The 22,208-nt window shown below is 43.5% G+C and overlaps 1 protein-coding gene across 2 annotated transcripts; it reads right to left on the bottom strand.

The window, feature by feature from the left end:
* Positions 1-251: 251 nt before the first annotated feature.
* Positions 252-17,423, bottom strand: LOC310774000 (inosine-uridine preferring nucleoside hydrolase-like). 2 transcript variants are annotated; one of them, XM_083634051.1, is made up of 8 exons: positions 17,372-17,423; positions 14,870-15,054; positions 8,226-8,405; positions 5,864-5,975; positions 5,545-5,681; positions 3,796-3,873; positions 1,783-1,899; positions 252-1,199 (listed from the first exon to the last, which is right to left on the bottom strand). In XM_083634051.1, the coding sequence occupies exons 2-8, from the start codon at positions 15,047-15,049 to the stop codon at positions 1,047-1,049; spliced, it is 957 nt and encodes a 318-aa protein (XP_083490177.1). In that variant the 5' UTR covers positions 15,050-15,054; positions 17,372-17,423; the 3' UTR covers positions 252-1,046. The 2 variants fall into 2 exon arrangements, with proteins under 2 accessions (XP_083490177.1, XP_083490176.1); XM_083634050.1 differs by lacking the exon at positions 17,372-17,423 and adding an exon at positions 15,500-15,554.
* Positions 17,424-22,208: the final 4,785 nt, after the last annotated feature.

Raw genomic sequence — 22,208 nt, 5'->3', positions numbered from 1 at the left:
TGAAACAGCCTGCACAGAGTCCAAATAAGGTTTGTCAGAATATCTCCAAAAACATTTGTATGGTCCTCTTGGAGCTGCTGCACAGGCTGTGGGGGTGAAAGTGCATTACTGGCAGAGTGATCTTGTTTTGGGCAGATTGTAAACGGTAGAGTTTGGTAGAAGACTATCGAGTGGAAGTGAAGCACCACAAGTGAATAGGGAAAATACCATTCACTCTATAAGGATGAAATTGTACACGTTGAATATGGACATGCTTTTATTTCACTAAATAAAGTCAGACAGAGAAAGCAAGTAGAGATAGATCGATAGATCGATAGATCGATAGATCGATAAATAGATAAAGGATACCAGTCATCTCCATTTTAGCTTATTTGTGTGTACTAGGCATCTCGCGGGCTCAATTCCTAGGCTCGCCGGCTGTGCGGCCTTGCCCGCCCTGCAGCTCGCCGAGATGGCCCTGCTCAACTTCGCATCACTGACGACATCACTCACTCACTGAAGACATCACAATTGCTCGAGTGACCATCACTGATCACATCACGGAGTGCTCGAGTGACTCGCATTTCTTAGACATTGTGACATCAGTGACATCACAATTGCTCGAGGGACCATCAGTGCTCAAGTGACATCACGGATGATGTCATAGACACTGACATCCGAGCACTCAATGATGTCATCAGTGACATGATGTCACTGTGGGAGAAAAATTGCAGAGAAACAGACAGACATAACCCCCTTAATCAATTGTACGTAAAGAAGATTGATACAAAGTATCACAATTAATGTATCAATGATATATTGATGTTTAAAGCCACCAAACTCTGAATGACTACTCGCCATCTGACATGTGAGCTCTTTTCCTTGTTACCACGTCGCTCAGTGTGAACTGAAAAAAGTTAAGATGGATTTTTTAATTTAATGTTCGGTTCATAAAATCAATCTGTTTGTGCTTTTATGATGTAAGTGATGATTCCCCTTGTTTAAAAAAAAAAATCAATTTCTGTCAGTGATTTTCAGGGCGAGTTGCTCCACCGAGTGTAGCCACTCTACTTCAGCGAGTCCATCAGCATCTTCTTGAACTTTTCCAGGTCAACCGCCTTCATGATGATGGCCTTGTGCTTCTTCTTAAGCAGCTCCAGATGATCCAGCACCATCATGCCTCGGGTGTAGGTCCCCTCCAGCTCCACTGTCACTGCCACCTGGTGGCGGAAGATGATATTACACATTTGCGCCTCTCTCCATCATGTTCAGATAAGTGTCTAGTGAAGAGTTAAACTGGGGTAAACTTGGATATCTGTGTTTTTACTTCCTTTATTTGGTTTGTTTATGTTGCCAAGCACTCCTTTCTGTAGTGTTTTTACTGTATATTTCCCCCCAGAGAAGAGCTACCAGACACCCGGGTATTTCTGGATATTGGCAGAATCCTTGTTGTTAGAGAAAGTAGTAAAATGGACATTTATTCATCTGAAAATGCTGTGGATTATCAAACTGTCCATTCAAATGGAATAACAATGTGTATTCAATGTTTTTACACCATTTCTGACATTTTAAAAGAAGAAATCGATTCGATTCGATCATTCTGGTGCATTTCTATCCACAGCTGTTCCTTTGACCAATCGAACTGAGCTGAAGATCTAATTCTAGCAAAACAAACTTATTCATATAAACATGTTGTGGGTTATTATTACTGTGTGGTACAGTATCTCAATAGCTATACAGTATGTTGTATTGCTGAAAAGGAAAAAGGGAAATGTTAAAGGGATAAAAGCAGTAGATCTTCACCTGTTCGCTCTCTGTCACAAATGTGTCGTCAATGGCAGCAGCCATGGCGTAGGTGTCACATGAAGTGAAACCAGCTCCTGCCACCAGCTCCTTCTGATACCTTGCAGTCTGGACCATCTGCAATAACACCAATACAAGAACTTTACTCAACTAGCCTCATTGGTTTGACATGTGTTAACAGGGAAGGCCATCTCTCTGTAATGGCAGGACCTTCCGTGTGTGTGTGTGTGTGTGTGTGCGCGCGTGTGTTTCTTTCGCGTATCTCGAGAACCGTTGCCCCGATCGACTTCAAAATCGGGCGGGTGCGCTGCTGGCGACCCTGCGGAGTGCAGTGCTGAATTTTGTGCGATTCGACCGATCGGAACATGGTTTTCCTGCATAAATTAGCATAAATCATCTAAAATCGATTAATAAACTAAATTTGCATACATTATGACATCACAAGGTCATAGGGCATCACAAGGTCACAAGAGCCATTGTGCCGAACGTAAAAACCGTTGTGACTCTGACTGAGCATGCTCAGGAGAACAGAGGTTTGCGGCAAAAGTCAAAACCGTCACAATTGAGCATGCTCAGAACATTCCGGGTCTTCTGTCACATTGTGTCATCATCAGTGATGTCATAAATCCTTCCCTGCAGAGGCTATAAGTAGGACCGGTCAAGTTTGTGTAACCGCACTCAGTGAGTGAAAGTCCAACACAGTGAGTGAGTGAACAGGCGCTGTACTAGTACTCTTAATTAAGAGAAATATACATTTTTGATATCAACAAAATCATTCTCTCAAAAGAATGGCATATATAATTCCTATTGAGATTATCATTATTTCTCCCCTATTACAAATACAAGTACAACTACAACTTATTCTGTTAATTGGTTTATTCAGGGCCAATTATAAACATTCTAAATAGGTCATCAGTGATTGGACGATCCCACGGTAAAAGTACAAAAAAAGAAAAGATAAAAAAAGAAAATCTGAACTGAGCCCAGAAAACCTGTTTGCTGCATCTATAATTTCTAGCATGGCAGGTGAATACAGTGGATATAAGTTGTACAAGTTCTGCAACTTCTCATTTTATTACTTTTGAGGTCACGCCAATGGCCTCCTATGTTCTCATTAATTAGATTAAGTTGACCAGTGGCCGTGGGACAATCTACCAAAAACTGTGTATACAGTAACTGTCCTGGGAGTACTATGGCCAATATAGCCAAGTCACTCTGTGCATGTCAACCTAGTCACGCCATCTGACATGACACCATACATGATGCCTTTGCATGCAGTTGCAGTTTCAAAATGTTATCTGTTAAAGATACTTCCTCCTAAAAAAAAAAGAAAAGGGGAAAAAAAACATCATAAATGTCAAAACAAATTTGTATTCCACTTTGCATGCTCTCCCCGTGCTCCCCCAGGGGGTTCCTCCGTATATAACCCCCCCCCCCACTAAAAACATGCAGAAGATCAGATCGTCATCGTCATCCGACCAGTGACGACAACATCCGAAGTTGGTCCCCGGGCGCTGTACGAGAAAGCGACCACTGCTCCTGGCCTGCCCCCCGGAGGAAAGGACATGCCTGGATGGGTTAAATGCAGAGGACACTTTTCACCGGCCACCATCAGCATGAGTGTGTTGTGGCCGGCGCCGCATGCATGTGTTGTGGTTTTCGTGTGACAATAAAAGACGGGGCTTGTCCCGTTAAGAGAGAGAGACTGTACTTTGCATACCATTTTTTCAAATGACAGCCATGATGAATTTACTATTTTAGGTTGAATTACAGTAGAATTCTGTCCATAATAATCCAACAAACAAAGTGCTTTTGCCTGGAAGCACTTCTCAGAGTAATCCAATAGGCGGTTTTATCTATGATCATTAGACTGCTTCTTTGTTCAGATTACAGTTGTCACTATTTGTAATCAGACTGTATATTTATTAGGCTATTTTGTAAACGTACTCTAGATATTGTTTTCTCTGTATTCCAGTGTACCTATATGTACCAAAATGACTGGCACACTCTTACCTTCATGGTGTGGCTGAAAATCCTCTCCATGAAACGAGCCTTGTCAGTGTTTTGGGCCAGCCAAGCATCACAGAAAGACTGTAAAATAAAGGATAAAAAATAAAATAATAAATAATAATTCATTACTTCTGTGTGACCAAGAGAGTGATCATTTAAAAAAAGGTTTCTTGATTGTAATGCAATTGAAAGTTTGTGAAACATTTGTCAGAAAATTGAAGACGCACCCACACCTCCATTAATGCTGTATGGGTTGAATCAAGATTGATCAAATCATTGTTTTGGGAGGTTTTCAAAGATGGCGGCACTTAATTGGTTGTGTTGTTGGTTGCAAAATATTGCTCTATGTATTAAACTCACAACTGCATGAACTGACTGACTGACAACTGAATACATATTAACACTTAAAATGTAATTATTTGTTTCAATTTTCAAAATTGTACAAAATATGCCTCTTTTGTAATAGACTAAGGATTTAAATTGTATGACAAATTTCCAACAATTTGGACCATGTAAATGAATAATAATAAATGAATGCCCATCATTTATTAAATTGATTCAAATAGAGCTCAGATAAACTGACTGAATGAATGAATCTTGCCATGTTCACATTACAGGCAAATCGGATTTGCTGATAAAGTCATTAATCATCATTATCTTGATTGGTTTCCCAAATCTGATTTCGGGAGTGTATCCGCACTGCCACAAATCTCATTCTCAAGTCGGATCTGTGTGTCCAGACCTAAACAGCCTATCTGCATGGGTTGCTATGGTAACGACGTGGGCGTCAGTAAATACGTACGTTGGTGAGGTGGTTTTCCTGCGCAGAAGCATTTGATGACGAGTTGCGAGTGACGTTCAAATCAGATTTGGTGGATCTGCGCGTCCGCACTGAAGTCACATCAGTCGAAAGCAGATTGGAAACTACCTCCATATGTGGTTTGGGACAAGTGACACAAATCAGACTTGGAGCGTCCAGACTCATAAAACCAATCTGGATAAAGTAATTAATAGGTCACTAAAGTTCACAAATCAGATTTGGCCTCCTAGTCTGAACATGGCCTAGAGCTAAGCCATTTGTGCTGATCATGCAAATGCATTTCAAATGTGTTTCATTTTAGTAGTGTACGAATGACAGATTTCCATTGAACTGAAATAAGAAATGTACGTTGTCTGGTTACATGGATCCAATAACTGTTTCCCTCCTTGAAGCTGTGTCGGTTTGGTAGCCTGGGTAAACCCATCCCCCACGTGACCTGCTCTCAGACCTGTTCTCAGTCACCTAGTGACTGGGAACTGAGAGAGCAGGTCACGTGGGTGCTGGGTTTACCCAGGCTATCGGTTTGGTGCCTAAGATGATGCATAAAGCTGATTTGTTATTATGACACAATTTAACTGAACCCTGCAGCGACAGTTAAATGGTAAATGGCCTGCATTTATATAGCGCTTTTATCCAAATCGCTTTACAGTCAGTAGTTACATTCACCCATTCACACACCGATGGAGGCGGCAGGCTGCCACGCAGGGTGCTGGCACACCAACGGGAGCAATTTGGGGTTCAGTATCTTGCCCAAGGACACTTCGACACGCAGACTGGAGGAGCCGGGAATCGAACCACCGACCTCTTTTATCCAAAGCAATTAGTGGACGACCCGCTCTACCTCCTGAGCTACAGCCGCCCCCACAGACAGTTATGATAAACATCATGACAACATCATTACATTTCTGAGGTAGCCAACATAGGAACCTCACCCATGGCAGGCTGTTCTTGCAGCTGAACTCCCAAGAAGCGATGTAGGTGGGACAGGAGTATTGGTTCAACACAATGTAGGCGGCCTCAGGATCTGCTACAAAGTTGAACTCCCCACACACTGTGGTGTTGCCCCTGGCTAGACACACAACAAAGTATTTTCTCTCCGTTTACTAAAAGTATGCAATTATTGATATAAAATATCTAGTTGACGTCGACACACACACACACACACAGACACACACACACACACACACACACACACACACACGTACACAAACACACACCCACACACACAAGCACGCACAAACACAAACGTACAGTCGGTGTTGCCTCCCATGATATAGACCCCCTTAAGTTTCTCAGGGAAGGAAGGGTCCAGTTTGACTGCCACAGCCAGGTTGGTGAGGGGGGCCGTGGCTACCAGACTCACCTAGAGGGAGGGAGAGAGAGAGGAATATGACAAAGTGCCTTGTGGAGAAGAAACAGGCTAGAAGAAAATGCATTATCTCTTTAAAATTTCAGTCAATCCTATTTGACTGGCTCGTTGCACAAAATAACCATACTATATCAGAGGTTAATATTATATATCAGGATGTGCGTAAATGTTGTTGATCAGCTGGCTGCTAAGATTTCAAGCTTTCTAAACCTAAATGGCTGCTAAGATTTCAAGCTTTATCAACTTCAATGACTGCTAAGTTTTCAAGCTTATGGACTATACCCACTTATTAATACCCTCTATAGTGTATCGTTAACTATTGCTACTTAGGAGGGCAAGGAGCATGTAGGAATATGTGCTATCGTTTAATTAACGATCCTATAATAAGAATGCAAAGTGTCTGTGTCCGTGTGTGTGTGTGTGTGTGTGTGTGTGTGTGTGTGTGCGTGCGTGCCTGTGTGCGTGCCTGCGTGCGTGCGTACGCAGAATTGTGTTCGGCCACAGCTTTTTGCATGTGATCACGCTGAATCTTTCAGGAAGTGTCAAGAGCAGCCCTGCGGGTGACCTAACATAGCCAGATTTTTTTAAATTAGGTTAATTAGGGCCGGCTAAATGGGCAACAATGACTAATTAGTGGCCAAAATGCCTCAGCGCCATGGAGGGCTCCAGAGTGAAGCAGCACACAGGTGAGTGGAGTTAGACTGAGCCAGTGAACTCTGGAACAACACACAGGTGAGCTGAGTTGTAATCGGCCACTGAAGTGGACTATGAGCCCCCTCTGGGGAGAGAGACAGAGGAGAGGCTGCATGCCAACTCTGTGAGCGAGGCCTGACTAAATGGCCAGTCACACAGGGACGGCTATTCTGCTAGTAACCAAATAATTTGCAGTGGTGCAGCCTGTACGGTCTTTGAATTCAACTGAATATAGTAACTTAAACAGTCTCTTATAGACAGCCAGTTCTGTACAGTGTTGGGCAAGTTACTTTAGCTCAGGAGGTAGAGCGGGTCGGCCAATGACGCAAGGGTTGGCGGTTCGATCCCCGCTCCCTCCCTCCCAGCTGCTGTCGTTGTGTCCTTGGGCAAGACACTTAACCCTCCTTGCTCCCGATGGTGTGTAGGCACCCTGCATTGGTGTATGAATGGGTGAATGTAGACTATCTACTGATTGTAAAGCGCTTTGGATAAAAGCGCTATATAAATGCAGGCCATTTACCATTTACCAATTTGATTAGGAAAGGATTGTATCTTTATTTAAATGTATGCTTTGATACAAGAAATGTAACTCAATTTGTAACTTGTGTTAGTTGACAAAGTAACTGGTATAATATTACTGAAATCCTATTGGTAATAAGTTATATTCCTGAGTTACTACTTTTGTAATGAGTTACCCCCAACACTGGCCCTGTAACTTATGAATAAATGCAATGATCTGTTTAACAGAGCCAAATGGAGGCAGGAGTCACAGATTAGAGAGGAGACAGAGTTCAATGTGTACAACTGAATAAAGCTAAAACAGGTGTATTGCTGGTTTTGCTGAAGATGTTGTTGATGCCATAAAAAGTGATGCCCAGCCCATCCCCTAACCAGCATCCTTGTGATAAGGAGCCGTGTGGTTATCTGAAATGACCAACACCCCTCCAGGTTAGGTCATGATCCTGACTCCCTGAACTTCTGAAGTCAAGCTGTAGAAGTTGAGTGACAATGCGCAAATACTACTGGCCCATGTTTTGGTGAACTAAATATGCAAGAGTAGTCACATGTCACTGTTTATAACTCAGGGTGTTTATCCTTTGCTGTATGGGGCGCTTAAAACAGTTGGGTAATACATTAAAAACAGTTGGGTAATACATTAAGAGTACACCCATTTCTCCAGGCAACTGATAAAAAGCTTTGTTCTGAAGCCAAAAAGGGCCAATGGCAAATCAATTGGAGCATGCCAATTCAACACAACTTCACAACATTTGACAAAGAATAGGGCTGCTGCTGCTGCAGTGCTTATAAGGATGGAGGACAGATGTATCCTTCCACCATGGCTACTTTACCATCAAACTCTCTCTTTGGTTTTAATGCCAGATCCATGCAGGCATGCACCAGAAAACAGCCAATACTGTATCAATATTATTGACCATTATTTCAGTGCACTATATGAGGATGAATGTGCACATCAGCCAATGAGAATTGAAACATTGTGATTTCTTAGCTCGGACACTGGATGGCTGTAGTGGAGCTTGAGGGTCTACCCACCTCTCCAGGGTTCTCCTTGACCATCCTGATCATAGCCTCCACAGCTCCTTCCTTCTGCATCAGCTCCAGGCCCGGAGCGTCTGGGTCTGGGGCGTCGCCGAGCCCGTCCGTCCCATGGAAATCCCCTGCATGGACGTTCCGGCCCAGCAGGGGCTCTGAGCAGCCACGGTACACCGGGATCTGGTAGGTTAAGATGGTGTTTTAGCTTCATGTAGGACAGAGGGTCCCAATTAGGGTCCTATTCTTGGCTTGTGAGACTCCACTTTCACAAAAATCTAGGGACCCCAGACTATGGAGTCCCGGATCTGCCGTATCAACAAATAAATGAATAAATGTATAAATGAGCAGATAAATACATATATATGTATCATAAATATATGTAGAAATAAATGTAGATGACATAAATGTATATATATGTGTATTTTCCTATTTTTGTACATTTTATATATTTATTTAATGATTTATTTGTGTATTTATACATTTATACATTTATTTATACATTTATACATTTATTTATACATTTATACATTTATTTATACATTTATAAATGTATTTATACATTTATACATTTATACATTTATTTATACATTTATTTATACATTTATACATTTATTTATACATTTATACATTTATTTATGGCATTTATTTATGTGTGTTTTATTTTATTTATGTCTGTTTTATTTACCTCCCATTTATTTCTGTGCCTTGTATTTAGTGATGTCTCCTTTGTATTTAGTGATGCGTCCTTGCTTCCTTTCCTTTTCTGTATGCATTTCTGCCTCACTCAATGCAAATTAGGGGGGCGGCCCGTGCATTTATGCCTGCTGCTCAATGCAGATTAGGGGGCTGGCCGTCATGGGCTCAAGTCTTTGCCTATTGGCTCGAATGCACATTGTCCTATCTGCTCCAAACTTGTCATGCATGATAAGTGTCCATGCCTGAAGATATCTGCACATCAATATCCATGGTATTTACACTCATAGCGCCACCTACTGGCAACAGGAAATGACATGTTTTACACTTACATGAACTGCTCAGAGTGGGTTGAACACATCCACCTCGGATGTGGTCAGAAAATCCTTTACCACCCAATGCAGCTTCATTGTGATGATTATGAGTGCTCATTGACTGGCGTGGGCGTGGCGCCATGGCGAAGGTTGATGTTTCGCCGTCACACAGGAAGTTGGAGTAACTTCATTGTAGATTGTCCAATCTGCTCCAAACTTGTCATGCATGATAACTGTACATGCCTGAACACATCTAGATGTCAATATCCATTCATAGTCATAGCGCCCCCTACTGGCAACACAGAAAGTGCTTTGTAACTTGGCCCTACATGCTCACACGTGCACCAAACTTCACATGTTTGATGAGCATCCCAGCCTGAAGACATCTAGATGACCATTTGGAGTTAGAGGCAGAGCGCCCCCTACTGGCCACACAGAAAGCGGTTTGTAACTCGGCCGTACATGGTCACACCCGCAACGAACTTCACATGTTTGATGAGCATTCCAGACTTCACACATGTACATGCCAATATAGCATTATAGGCAGAGCGCCCCCTACTGGCAACACATAAAGTTGATTGTAACTCAACTGAACGTTGTCCTATCTGCTCCAAACTTGTCGTGCATGATAAGTGTCCATGCCTGAAGATATCTGCAGATCAATATTCAGTGATAGTTACAGCGCCACCTACTGGCAAAAGGAAATGACAAGTTTTACACGTACACGAACTGCTCATAGTGGGTTGACCACATCCACCTCAGATGTGGTCAGAAAAGACTCAAGCTCTCGATTAACCTTCATTGTGAGGATTATGAGTAAGACATTGATATGTCAATATCCATTTATAGTCATAGCGCCCCCTACTGCCAACACATAGATCGTTTTGTAACTCGGCAGTACATGGTCCCCCGTGCACCAACATACACATGTTTGATGACCATCCCAGCCTGAAGACATCTGGATGACCATTTGGAGTGATAGGCAGAGCGCCCCCTTCTGGCCACACAGGGAGTTGGAGTAACTCCATTGTAGATTGTCCAATCTGCTCCAAACTTGTCATGCATGATGAGTGTACATACCTGAAGACATCTAGATGTCAACATCCATTTATAGTCATAGCGCCCCCTACTGCCAACACACAGTGGTTTGTAACTCGGCCCTATATGCTCACACGCGCACCAAACCTCACATGTTTGATGAGCATCCCAGCCTGAAGACATCTATAGGACCATTTGGAGTTAGAGGCAGCGCGCCCCCTACTGGCCACACAGGAAGTTGGAGTAACTCCATTGTAGATTGTCCAATCTGCTCCAAACTTGTCATGCATGATCAGTGTACATACCTGAAGACATCTAGATGTCAACATCCATTTATAGTCATAGCGCCCCCTACTGCCAACACAGACAGTGGTTTTTGTAACTCGGTCCTATATGCTCACACGCGCACCAAACGTCACGTTTGATGAGCATCCCAGCCTGAAGACATCTATAGGACCATTTGGAGTTAGAGGCAGAGCGCCCCCTACTCGCCGCACAGGAAGTTAGAGTAACTCCATTGTAGATTGTCCAATCTGCTCCAAACTTGTCATGCATGATCAGTGTCCATGCCTCAAGCCATCTACAGTATATGTCAATATCCATTTATAGTCATAGCGCCCCCTACTGGCAACAAAGAAAGTGGTTTGTAACTTGGCCCTACATGCTCACACGTGCACCAAACATCACATGTTTTATGAGCATCCCAGCCTGAAGACATCTAGATGACCATTTGGAGTTATAGGCAGAGCGCCCCCTACTGGCCACACAGGAAGTTGGAGTAACTTTATTGTAGATTGTCCAATCTGCTCCAAACGTGTCATGCATGATAAGTGTCCATGCCTGTACACATCTATATGTCAATATCCATTCATAGTCATAGCGCCCCCTACTGGCAACACAGAAAGTGGTTTGTAACTCGCTCCTACATGCTCACATGCGCACCAAACTTCACATGTTTGATGACCATCCCAGCCTGAATACATCTAGATGACAATTTGGAGTGATAGGCACAGCGCCCCCTACTGGCCACACAGAAAGCGGTTTGTAACTCGGCCGTACGTGGTCACACCCGCAACAAACTTCACATGTTTGATGACCATCCCAGACTTCACACATGTACATGCCAATATAGCATTATAGGCAGAGCGCCCCCTATTGGCAACAGGAAATTACATCTTTTACACTTACATGAACTGCTCATTGTCCCAGCCTGAAGACATCTATATGTCAATATCCATTTATAGTCATAGCGCCCCCTACTGCCAACACAGAAAGTGGTTTGTAACTCGGCCCTACACAGTCCCACGCGCAACAAAATTCACATGTTTGATGACCATCCCAGCCTGAAAACATCTACATGACAATTTGGAGTGATAGGCAGAGCGCCCCCTAGTTGCCAGTAGGGGGCGCTATGACTCTAAATGGATATTGACATATAGATGTCTTCAGGCTGGGACACGTATGAAGCACGTGCAGTTTGGCAGAGATTGGACAATCTCCAATGGAGTTAATCCAACTTCCTGTGTGACGGCAAAACATCAATGTTCGCCATGCCCAAGCTGCATTGGGTGGTAAAGGATTTTCTGACCACATCCGAGGTGGATGTGTTCAACCCACTCTGAGCAGTTCATGTAAGTGTAAAACATGTCATTTCCTGTTGCCAGTAGGTGGCGCTATGACTGTAAATGGTTATTGACATATAGATGTCTTCAGGCATGGACAGTTATGCATGACAAGTTTGGAGCAGATAGGACAATGTGCATTCGAGTGACAGCGACTTCGTGTGTCATGGCGAGACATCGATCTTCGCCGCGTAGCTACACCCACGCCGTCCAAATGCAAACTTTTAATAACTATTCATCATTGGGGTCTCTTCTATCTGCTGTGCAAGTTTGAGGGTGATCTGATGAACCCCGTAGGAGGAGTTCGTTAAAGTCTGACCCCTGGAAATGGGTGAAATGACTGAATGAATGATACATGTGTTTGGTGCACGTGTGAGCATGTAGGGCCAAGTTACAAACCACTTTCTTTGTTGCCAGTAGGGGGCGCTATGACTATAAATGGATATTGACATATACTGTAGATGGCTTGAGGCATGGACACTGATCATGCATGACAAGTTTGGAGCAGATTGGACAATCTACAATGGAGTTACTCTAACTTCCTGTGCGGCGAGTAGGGGGCGCTCTGCCTCTAACTCCAAATGGTCCTATAGATGTCTTCAGGCTGGGATGCTCATCAAACGTGACGTTTGGTGCGCATGTGAGCATATAGGACCGAGTTACAAAAACCACTGTCTGTGTTGGCAGTAGGGGGCGCTATGACTATAAATGGATGTTGACATCTAGATGTCTTCAGGTATGTACACTGATCATGCATGACAAGTTTGGAGCAGATTGGACAATCTACAATGGAGTTACTCCAACTTCCTGTGTGGCCAGTAGGGGGCGCGCTGCCTATCACTCCAAATGGTCATCCAGATGTCTTCAGGCTGGGATGGTCATCAAACATGTGTATGTTGGTGCACGGGGGACCATGTACTGCCGAGTTACAAAACGATCTATGTGTTGGCAGTAGGGGGCGCTATGACTATAAATGGATATTGACATATCAATGTCTTACTCATAATCCTCACAATGAAGGTTAATCGAGAGCTTGAGTCTTTTCTGACCACATCTGAGGTGGATGTGGTCAACCCACTATGAGCAGTTCGTGTACGTGTAAAACTTGTCATTTCCTTTTGCCAGTAGGTGGCGCTGTAACTATCACTGAATATTGATCTGCAGATATCTTCAGGCATGGACACTTATCATGCACGACAAGTTTGGAGCAGATAGGACAACGTTCAGTTGAGTTACAATCAACTTTATGTGTTGCCAGTAGGGGGCGCTCTGCCTATAATGCTATATTGGCATGTACATGTGTGAAGTCTGGAATGCTCATCAAACATGTGAAGTTCGTTGCGGGTGTGACCATGTACGGCCGAGTTACAAACCGCTTTCTGTGTGGCCAGTAGGGGGCGCTCTGCCTCTAACTCCAAATGGTCATCTAGATGTCTTCAGGCTGGGATGCTCATCAAACATGTGAAGTTTGGTGCACGTGTGAGCATGTAGGGCCAAGTTACAAAGCACTTTCTGTGTTGCCAGTAGGGGGCGCTATGACTATGAATGGATATTGACATCTAGATGTGTTCAGGCATGTACAGTTATCATGCATGACAAGTTTGGAGCAGATTGGACAATCTACAATGAAGTTACTCCAACTTCCTGTGTGACGGCGAAACATCAACCTTCGCCATGGCGCCACGCCCACGCCAGTCAATGAGCACTCATAATCATCACAATGAAGCTGCATTGGGTGGTAAAGGATTTTCTGACCACATCCGAGGTGGATGTGTTCAACCCACTCTGAGCAGTTCATGTAAGTGTAAAACATGTCATTTCCTGTTGCCAGTAGGTGGCGCTATGAGTGTAAATACCATGGATATTGATGTGCAGATATCTTCAGGCATGGACACTTATCATGCATGACAAGTTTGGAGCAGATAGGACAATGTGCATTCGAGCCAATAGGCAAAGACTTGAGCCCATGACGGCCAGCCCCCTAATCTGCATTGAGCAGCAGGCATAAATGCACGGGCCGCCCCCCTAATTTGCATTGAGTGAGGCAGAAATGCATACAGAAAAGGAAAGGAAGCAAGGACGCATCACTAAATACAAAGGAGACATCACTAAATACAAGGCACAGAAATAAATGGGAGGTAAATAAAACAGACATAAATAAAATAAAACACACATAAATAAATGCCATAAATAAATGTATAAATGTATAAATAAATGTATAAATGTATAAATAAATGTATAAATGTATAAATGTATAAATAAATGTATAAATGTATAAATAAATGTATAAATGTATAAATAAATGTATAAATGTATAAATACACAAATAAATCATTAAATAAATATATAAAACGTACAAAAATAGGAAAATACACATATATATACATTTATGTCATCTACATTTATTTCTACATATATTTATGATACATATATATGTATTTATCTGCTCATTTATACATTTATTCATTTATTTGTTGATACGGCAGATCCGGGACTCCATACCAGACATTGTTTTTCTTGTTGCTAAAATTAGTTTGTAAATAGTATGTAATACTATTTGTACCGTTAGGAATTCTGACTTTAAAGCCAGAAATCTGACTTTAATCTCAGAATTCAGATTTTATTCTCTTCTGACTTTAAACTCAGAATTCACACTTTATTCTCAGAATTCTATCTGTATTCTCAGAATTCTATCTGTATTCTTAGAATCCTGACTCAGAACTCAAAATATTTTTTTCACATGTGGTCCTAATCCTCTTCCATATTTTTAAATTGTGTCTGGTGTAAAAATAAATAAATAAAAATGAAAGAAATCAGACAAGCCCATTTGAATCCAATGGCTCTGAGCCCAAGGTTGGGAACCACCCCCCCCCACACACACACACACATACACACACACACACACACACACACACACACACACACACACACACACACACACACACACACACACACACACACACAAGCTCAAACTTACATCCAGTCTCTTGCAGACCTTCAGGATACGGAGTGCATTCTTGCAGACATTATCGAGGGGTGTGTTGCCGTGGCAACAGGTGATCCCCAGGACTTCCACATCGGGAGCCGCAAGAGCCACCATGATGGCCTGGGCATCGTCCACCCCAGTGTCCACGTCTATCACCAGCCTCCTCTTCATCCTGTCTGGGAGAGGTGGGAGACAAAGGAGGAATGTAGATTCAGGAGTTGCAGTTGTCTAGGCATGTTGTTACCAGCGTCTGTAGCCTACTAGCAGTTGTGCTGCATGCTCAGACAGGTAGGCTCTGATCTTCCTGATGTTGCACAGGCAATTCTCCTAATTTGTTCACAACAGACTCTTCTCAACTCATTTTGGAGGCTATGGTGAGACTAATTGCTAAACAAAAACAAAACTGTTCACATTTACTTCTAACATTACTGAATCATATACTTACTGTAGGCTATAACATCCATTCTGTATGGAATCACTAGATCACAAACAGTTATACTGCACCACTAACCTGTTGTACTGTAGCATTTAATCCATCCCCTGAGAAGTCATATTGAATATATTGCTGACACATGAATACCTACAGAAATAGAGTGAGATATTTAGAAAGTTTTGTTTTACCTGTAACTTATGGCGACTTGATTCCAAAGTGCTGCAGCCTGAGAGGAGAACTTACAGTATGTCTGTCTGCTAATAGCCTACGGCAGCTTTTAAATGTAAGAAGAGGTTATGCAAGAGGTAATGTGAGCATGCAGTTCAACAACATACTTTCCCCCCTTTATTTGCCCAATTACAAAACAGTGCACTCTGTCCCCTTAATCCACTAAATCCAGTGATACTCAACTTGCGGCCCGGGGGGCAGATGCAGCCCGCGATAGGGTGCAGAGTGGCCCGCCGACCATTTTCTAATTCACAATGAAAACTAAAGTGAAATCAAGTTTGACTGAGCTCCAGCTAAATTGTCAAATACCGCCGTCTGCTTGCCACCCAGGCACTCGTATGTACTCAACTAACCTAACCTAACTAACTATCCTGTGTGCACAAAATTGTCAGACTAGACTCTGGCTGACACCCCAAAACAAGACCAGGAGACCTGGTTCTGCCAGACCGAGAAGGAACAAATTCCTAGTTGGTTGCTTCACAAAAATGTTCTTTACACAGCACTTTGTTTGTTTATTTGAGCATGTAGAATAAATGAGAACCTTTTCTACAGACTCTTGTCTATGGAGTTTCTCCTTCCAGTTTATGTAGTGTACAATTCTCCCTCCACCTTTGATCTACATGTTTTTGAGACCAAAACACCTACAACAAACCACTTTATAAGTTAAAAGTATAAATCATTTTAGGCCGTATTAAAATTGTGTTGGAATTAAATGGGAATACAGCATGGTGGGGGTGTATAGGGGTATTTGGTTGTAGATTTGTGTATAGGCTAGACCAGCAAACATTCCAGTCTGATTACATTCACCTGTCCCTTGTTGATTAGACCCTCATTGATTTTACTTGCTCACCTGACCTGCCCAACGCAGCTTCCCAATGCAATTTGAGTGGCTAAAACATTTTCAACTCATGAATGTTACAAGTGTGTTGTGGGTTTATGGTTGTGTAAATATGATCAATTGCTGTCATACTATTGATTGCCATCTCATTAATCAGTTGGCTGTAGGTGATATTTATACAAATTACCTTCAGGCGTTGTGGGCCCTCTATTGCCCTCTAATGTACTGTAGTTAATGACCACATTTAGACATGTCTTTCTTTTAACTATTCCATAAATAAATAAGTATGATCTAATATGATCTAATGGCCAATAATGAACCAAACTAGGCACCACAATTACAACAAGTACAGATCCTGTACAGTTACACGGCACATGTTTAAACCAGTTGAATTAAAGGTAATTCAATGTTTGTTAGTGTCCCCATTGGTTCAAATGGTAGCAAGTCCAGACCTGCTCTGTTGCCCCTGGTGGTTGAAATCTGAAGCGTTCCTGAATGGCTGGGGAGGAAAAGAGGGACAGACCGACCGACAGACAAAGCCTCCTGTAGGTAGGCCGACCCCCTGGGTCTGGCAAACATACAATCAAAAATGATTATTGTTTGTTTATTAACTGGCCCCTGGCCTCCTATCATTTTACAAAAGTGGCCCCCAGGGAAACCAAGTTGAGTATCCCTGCGTAATCTGTCATGAGCCATATGCTGTGGACACTGCATGTCCCAGGCTGTTGGGAGGAAATTGTCTTCTGGCGGAATTTCAAACCGTAGCCGCGCTGAAATCTCTCCGTTCTTGATTTATTACCAGCCGAGTTACAGATTGTTCATGTTTGTCCCTTGTGTTTTGAAACTGGAGGCCAGATCTGACACTGAGTCAGCTCTTACAATTAAATAGACTTGAATAGAAAATAAATCAGCTGAAGAGGGGGTACACAACAAATGTGGCAAGCGAGACTAACAACATACATTGTACAGGGCGAATTATGGTAAAGTTGCATACCAGTTCTGAGCCGCTTGGTGTTCTCCTGGTAGTCAACACACACAACTATAAGGTTTCTGGCTGAGAACAATGGGTGTCATTTGCAGCCTGTTAAACCAGTGTGACGAGTGACGCCCCTCTGCACCCTGTCTGTGCTGCTGCGGTCTGTTGTCTCTGTGCAGGTACTGTCTGTTTTGCTGCTATCTCTGTGCAGGTACTGTCTGTGCTGCTGCGGTCTGTTGTCTCTGCAGGTACTGGCTGTGCTGCTGCTGTCTCTCTGCAGGTACTAGAGGTGGGCGTGGCAGAGGGTCATCAGGAACACTGACAGCACCTGGGCGCTGCTGTGTGCCACTCAGGGCCCCAGCATCAGGTCACATGAAGCAAATTGAACATGGTGGCCAAGCTCGGTATTACAAGTCACATGACACCCTGCAGCCCAGAAAGAGTTTTCCCCGTCCACTTACATGGGGAAAGAAGCAGCTGTAAAACTCAGTTGGGGGGGGATGGGGGGACAGCAACAGCGCCCTCTGTGGCTGGATTGGAAGATAAAACCATACATTGTACAATGATGACATTCTGATATTTTGGGAACTGATGGATTTTGAGATATTTTGGAGTGTGAGATATTTTAACAGGAGCTCAAGTTTCCTGAAATGTACCTGTGAAGGATGCATTGGCAATTTTTTGGGGGGAGATCTAACCATTATTCAAAGATGAAACTGATCTATGAACTGGAGCCATGCGCGTAAACAGGCTCAGCAAATGGCGGCCTCTGCTGGGAATTAGGCGCATTACCGATTGGGTAAATACAGATCTGCAGGGACACATTTATTAATACAGATTGCAGAGAATAAAACTGAGTCCACTGAGGCAATTCCAACTTCCGATAAAACCTTTTTATTGAAAGTGCTTTGGAATGTAGGCCTACACTTTGAGTAAAAAGCTACGCCCAAAGAAAGTCACTCACTCATAGAGGCAGAGGCATAAAAGTAAGCGAAGGCAGATGGACGGACAGACGCACGGGTCTCCATAATCACTAAAATCCTTGCATTTACACAGCAGATTAGCCCTGCTCTAGTCGTCAGCCTATCAGAACACACCTTGAGCTTGTTGAAGCAACAGATACCCACCAATGATAGAGAGAGAAAAATCAGTAGTATGTTTGATTTTTCATTAAGACAAAGCACTGCTGGTATCGATACCTGTTGCAAATGAGTATTGTATCCCTTTCAAATGTTTAGTATCGATATGTGCCAATACCTTCGACAACCCTAAGATATTTGCGCATAGCCTACTTGTGTGTGTGTGTGTGTGTGCGTGGTGGAGGCTCAAGTGATGGAAAACGCTGATGCAATTCATACAGTAATTGAAAGATGAAAATCTGAAGCCAGGACCAAAATGGAACGAACCAGTGAATATGTCCAATCTCAAAATGCCCTTCAGACTCGCTCTCCCTCCCCACACATGGCAGCCCCACCTGTTGCTTCGCCATTCCATGATGATTCACACGACAGCTTCATAACATGGCATCCACCTGTGGAAGACATTTCACAATTACACACAATCAACAAGCCAAAGTCTGAAAATGCTGATCCAACGATGTAGCCTACTTACCTGCACCAAACTCACCTGATCCGACTAGAGTTGAGAGACGAAGTCTAATGTCAGAAAAACATTCCCCACCCTAAACATAGATGCTCAGTCATATGCGCCCCGACATATTCCTCCAGTTAGCACATCACCACTGGCAGAGCCTTTGGCACAATATTTGGCACGGCGAGACCTTGTCAATTCAGGACTGTACCAATTTGATGATAAGCCAGAGAATGATCGTGCATGGTACTCTTCATTCTTTATCGTGCATGGTACTCTTCATTCTTTATCATGCATGGTACTCTTCATTCTTTATCGTGCATGGTACTCTTCATTCTTTATCGTGCATGGTACTCTTCATTCTTTATCGTGCATGGTACTCTTCATTCTTTATCATGCATGGTGCTCTTCATTCTTTATCGTGCATGGTACTCTTCATTCTTGCACTCTTCATTCTTTATCGTGCATGGTACTCTTCATTCTTTATCATGCATGGTGCTCTTCATTCTTTATCGTGCATGGTACTCTTCATTCTTTATCATGCATGGTACTCTTCATTCTTTATCGTGCATGGTACTCTTCATTCTTTATCGTGCATGGTACTCTTCATTCTTTATCGTGCATGGTACTCTTCATTCTTTATCATGCATGGTACTCTTCATTCTTTATCGTGCATGGTACTCTTCATTCTTTATCGTGCATGGTACTCTTCATTCTTTATCGTGCATGGTACTCTTCATTCTTTATCGTGCATGGTACTCTTCATTCTTTATCGTGCATGGTACTCTTCATTCTTTATCGTGCATGGTACTCTTCATTCTTTATCGTGCATGGTACTCTTCATTCTTTATCATGCATGGTGCTCTTCATTCTTTATCGTGCATGGTACTCTTCATTCTTTATCATGCATGGTACTCTTCATTCTTTATCGTGCATGGTACTCTTCATTCTTTATCGTGCATGGTACTCTTCATTCTTTACCGTGCATGGTACTCTTCATTCTTTATCGTGCATGGTACTCTTCATTCTTTATCGTGCATGGTACTCTTCATTCTTTATCATGCATGGTACTCTTCATTCTTTATCGTGCATGGTACTCTTCATTCTTTATCGTGCATGGTACTCTTCATTCTTTAGCGCAGCTGGTGAAGTTCGCCTCACAGCAACCCAAGAATTGGACCTCATGACTAAATGGCTGGGAAAGGAATCTGGCCAACAGGTGAAACGTATACGCTCAGTGCATGTCAACAACCCCAATTTGGCTTTACACAAAGCGTGGGAGAGGCTACATGAGTGCTATGCTGCCCCCGAAATCATTGAGCAGTCACTGTTTCAGCGGTTGTTTCAGCAGTTTTCCTAGGATTCAAGCCAAGGATCATTCCAAATTACGTGAACTTGGGGATTTGCTTATGGAGATCCAAGGCGCTAAAGACAGATATCTCAGTGGACTGTCGTACCTGGACACTTCTCGTGGCATCGGCCCAATCGTAGACAAGCTACCATATGGACTTCAGGACAAGTGGATGTCTTCTGGGTCACAATACAAAGGAGAGAACCATGGTCGCTTCATGTATCAAGGCAGCACCACAACATTCACAAAATCATCACCTCAAACTGTCAAGGCTCCTCCACCATCAGAAGGGAACGGCGGAGAGGAAGAAGATCATTCTAACACGGCTGTCGTTAGAACAAGCTGCACAGAAGTTTGCGGTCCTGGTCAGTGGAGCCGTTCATGCTCAAAGATCTGTCTCGCGAAGATATACCCCAAGGGTTCCATGGACATGGCCATCAAAGCCTATGTAATTCTGGACGATCAGAGCAATCGCTCATTAGCAAGACCAGAGTTCTTCGAGCTGTTCGGTGTAGAGAGCGAACCATTGTCATACCATCTCAAAACTTGCTCTGGCATCGTAGAAACATGTGGCAAGAAGGCAGAGGGATTCCAGATTGAGTCACTGGACGTCCCTCCCACCACTCATTGAGTGTCATGAGATACCAGACAATCGGTCTGAGATTTCAACACCGAGCTCAGTTCTACACCAGCCGCATCTCCATCACATTGCCAAGCATATCCCAGAACTGGACCCGAAAGCAGAAATACTCGTGCTACTCGGAAGAGTCATGTGGTCAACGGACCACATGACGCTCCTTTTGCCCAACGTCTGGATCTGGGCTGGGTAGTAATTGGAGAGGTGTGCCTGGGCAATGTACATAAGCCGACATTGACAGTCAACACGTTCAAGACCAACGTGCTGGACAGTGGTCGCCATTCAATTTTTCAACCCTGCACAAGCTTCATCCATGTCAAGGAGATGCAGCGCTTTAACAGGCCTGGCAAAGCACCTGAGAGGATGCTAGGGCAGACAGTTTTCAACCGGACTGAGCATGACAACAAACCTGCTCCATCAGTGGAAGATACCATCTTCTTAAAGATAATGGACACAAACGTCTACAGAGACGACGCAAACAGTTGGGTCGCTCCATTGCCGTTCAGAGAACCACGCCAGCCGTTGCCGAATAACAAAGGGCAGGTACTCACCCGGTTGAACCCTGAAAAGAAAACCGGAGATGCAGGAACAGTATGTGGCATTCATGGAGAAGATCTTTGCTAACGGACATGCCGAGATAACGCCACCACTGAGAGAATGTGACAAGTGCTGGTATCTCCCAACATTTGGGGTTTACCACCCGAAAAAAGCCCAATCAAATCAGAGTGGTCTTTGATTCAAGTGCCCAGCACTCCGGTGTCTCCCTCAATGACGTGCTCCTCACAGGCCCCGATCTCAATAACTCCCTCCTGGGTGTCCTGCTACGCTTCCGGAAAGAGAAAGTTGCAATCCTGGCGGACATCCAGCAGATGTTCCATTGTTTCTTGGTGCGTGAAGACCATCGCAACTTCCTCCGGTTTTTATGGCACAAGGACAATGACATCAACAAGGAAGTTATTGAATACCGGATGAAGGTCCACGTCTTTGGCAACGGGCCATCTCCTGCTGTGGCCATCTATGGGCTGCGAAGAGCCATCAGGGAAGGTGCACAGGAGCATGGTGCTGATACTGTCAAGTTTGTGGAGAGGCACTTCTATGTTGATGATGGCCTGGTGTCCCTACCAGATGAAGCCGAAGCAATCGACCTGCTCCAACGAACACAGGCCTCACTTGCTGAATCAAATCTCCGCTTGCACAAGTTTGTGTCAAACTGTCAAGCAGTCACAGAGGCTTTCCCACCTGAAGATTGTGCCCCAGTGATCAAGGACCTAGATCTG

The sequence above is a fragment of the Poromitra crassiceps genome (assembly GCF_964638095.1).
Source record: "Poromitra crassiceps genome assembly, chromosome: 3".
NCBI classification, from domain to species: domain Eukaryota; kingdom Metazoa; phylum Chordata; class Actinopteri; order Beryciformes; family Melamphaidae; genus Poromitra; species Poromitra crassiceps.
This window is presented reverse-complemented; position numbering and strand designations above follow the sequence as displayed.

Excerpts from the sequence above, each read along its gene's own strand:
- LOC310774000 (XM_083634051.1), bottom strand. The coding sequence starts at position 15,049 with ATGAAGAGGAGGCTGGTGATAGACGTGGACACTGGGGTGGACGATGCC. Across the intron at positions 5,976-8,225 it reads TCAAGGAGAACCCTGGAGAG|GTGAGTCTGGTAGCCACGGC; the intron begins GTGGGTAGACCC and ends CCCTCCCTCTAG. Across the intron at positions 1,200-1,782 it reads TTGTGACAGAGAGCGAACAG|GTGGCAGTGACAGTGGAGCT; the intron begins GTGAAGATCTAC and ends TTCCGCCACCAG.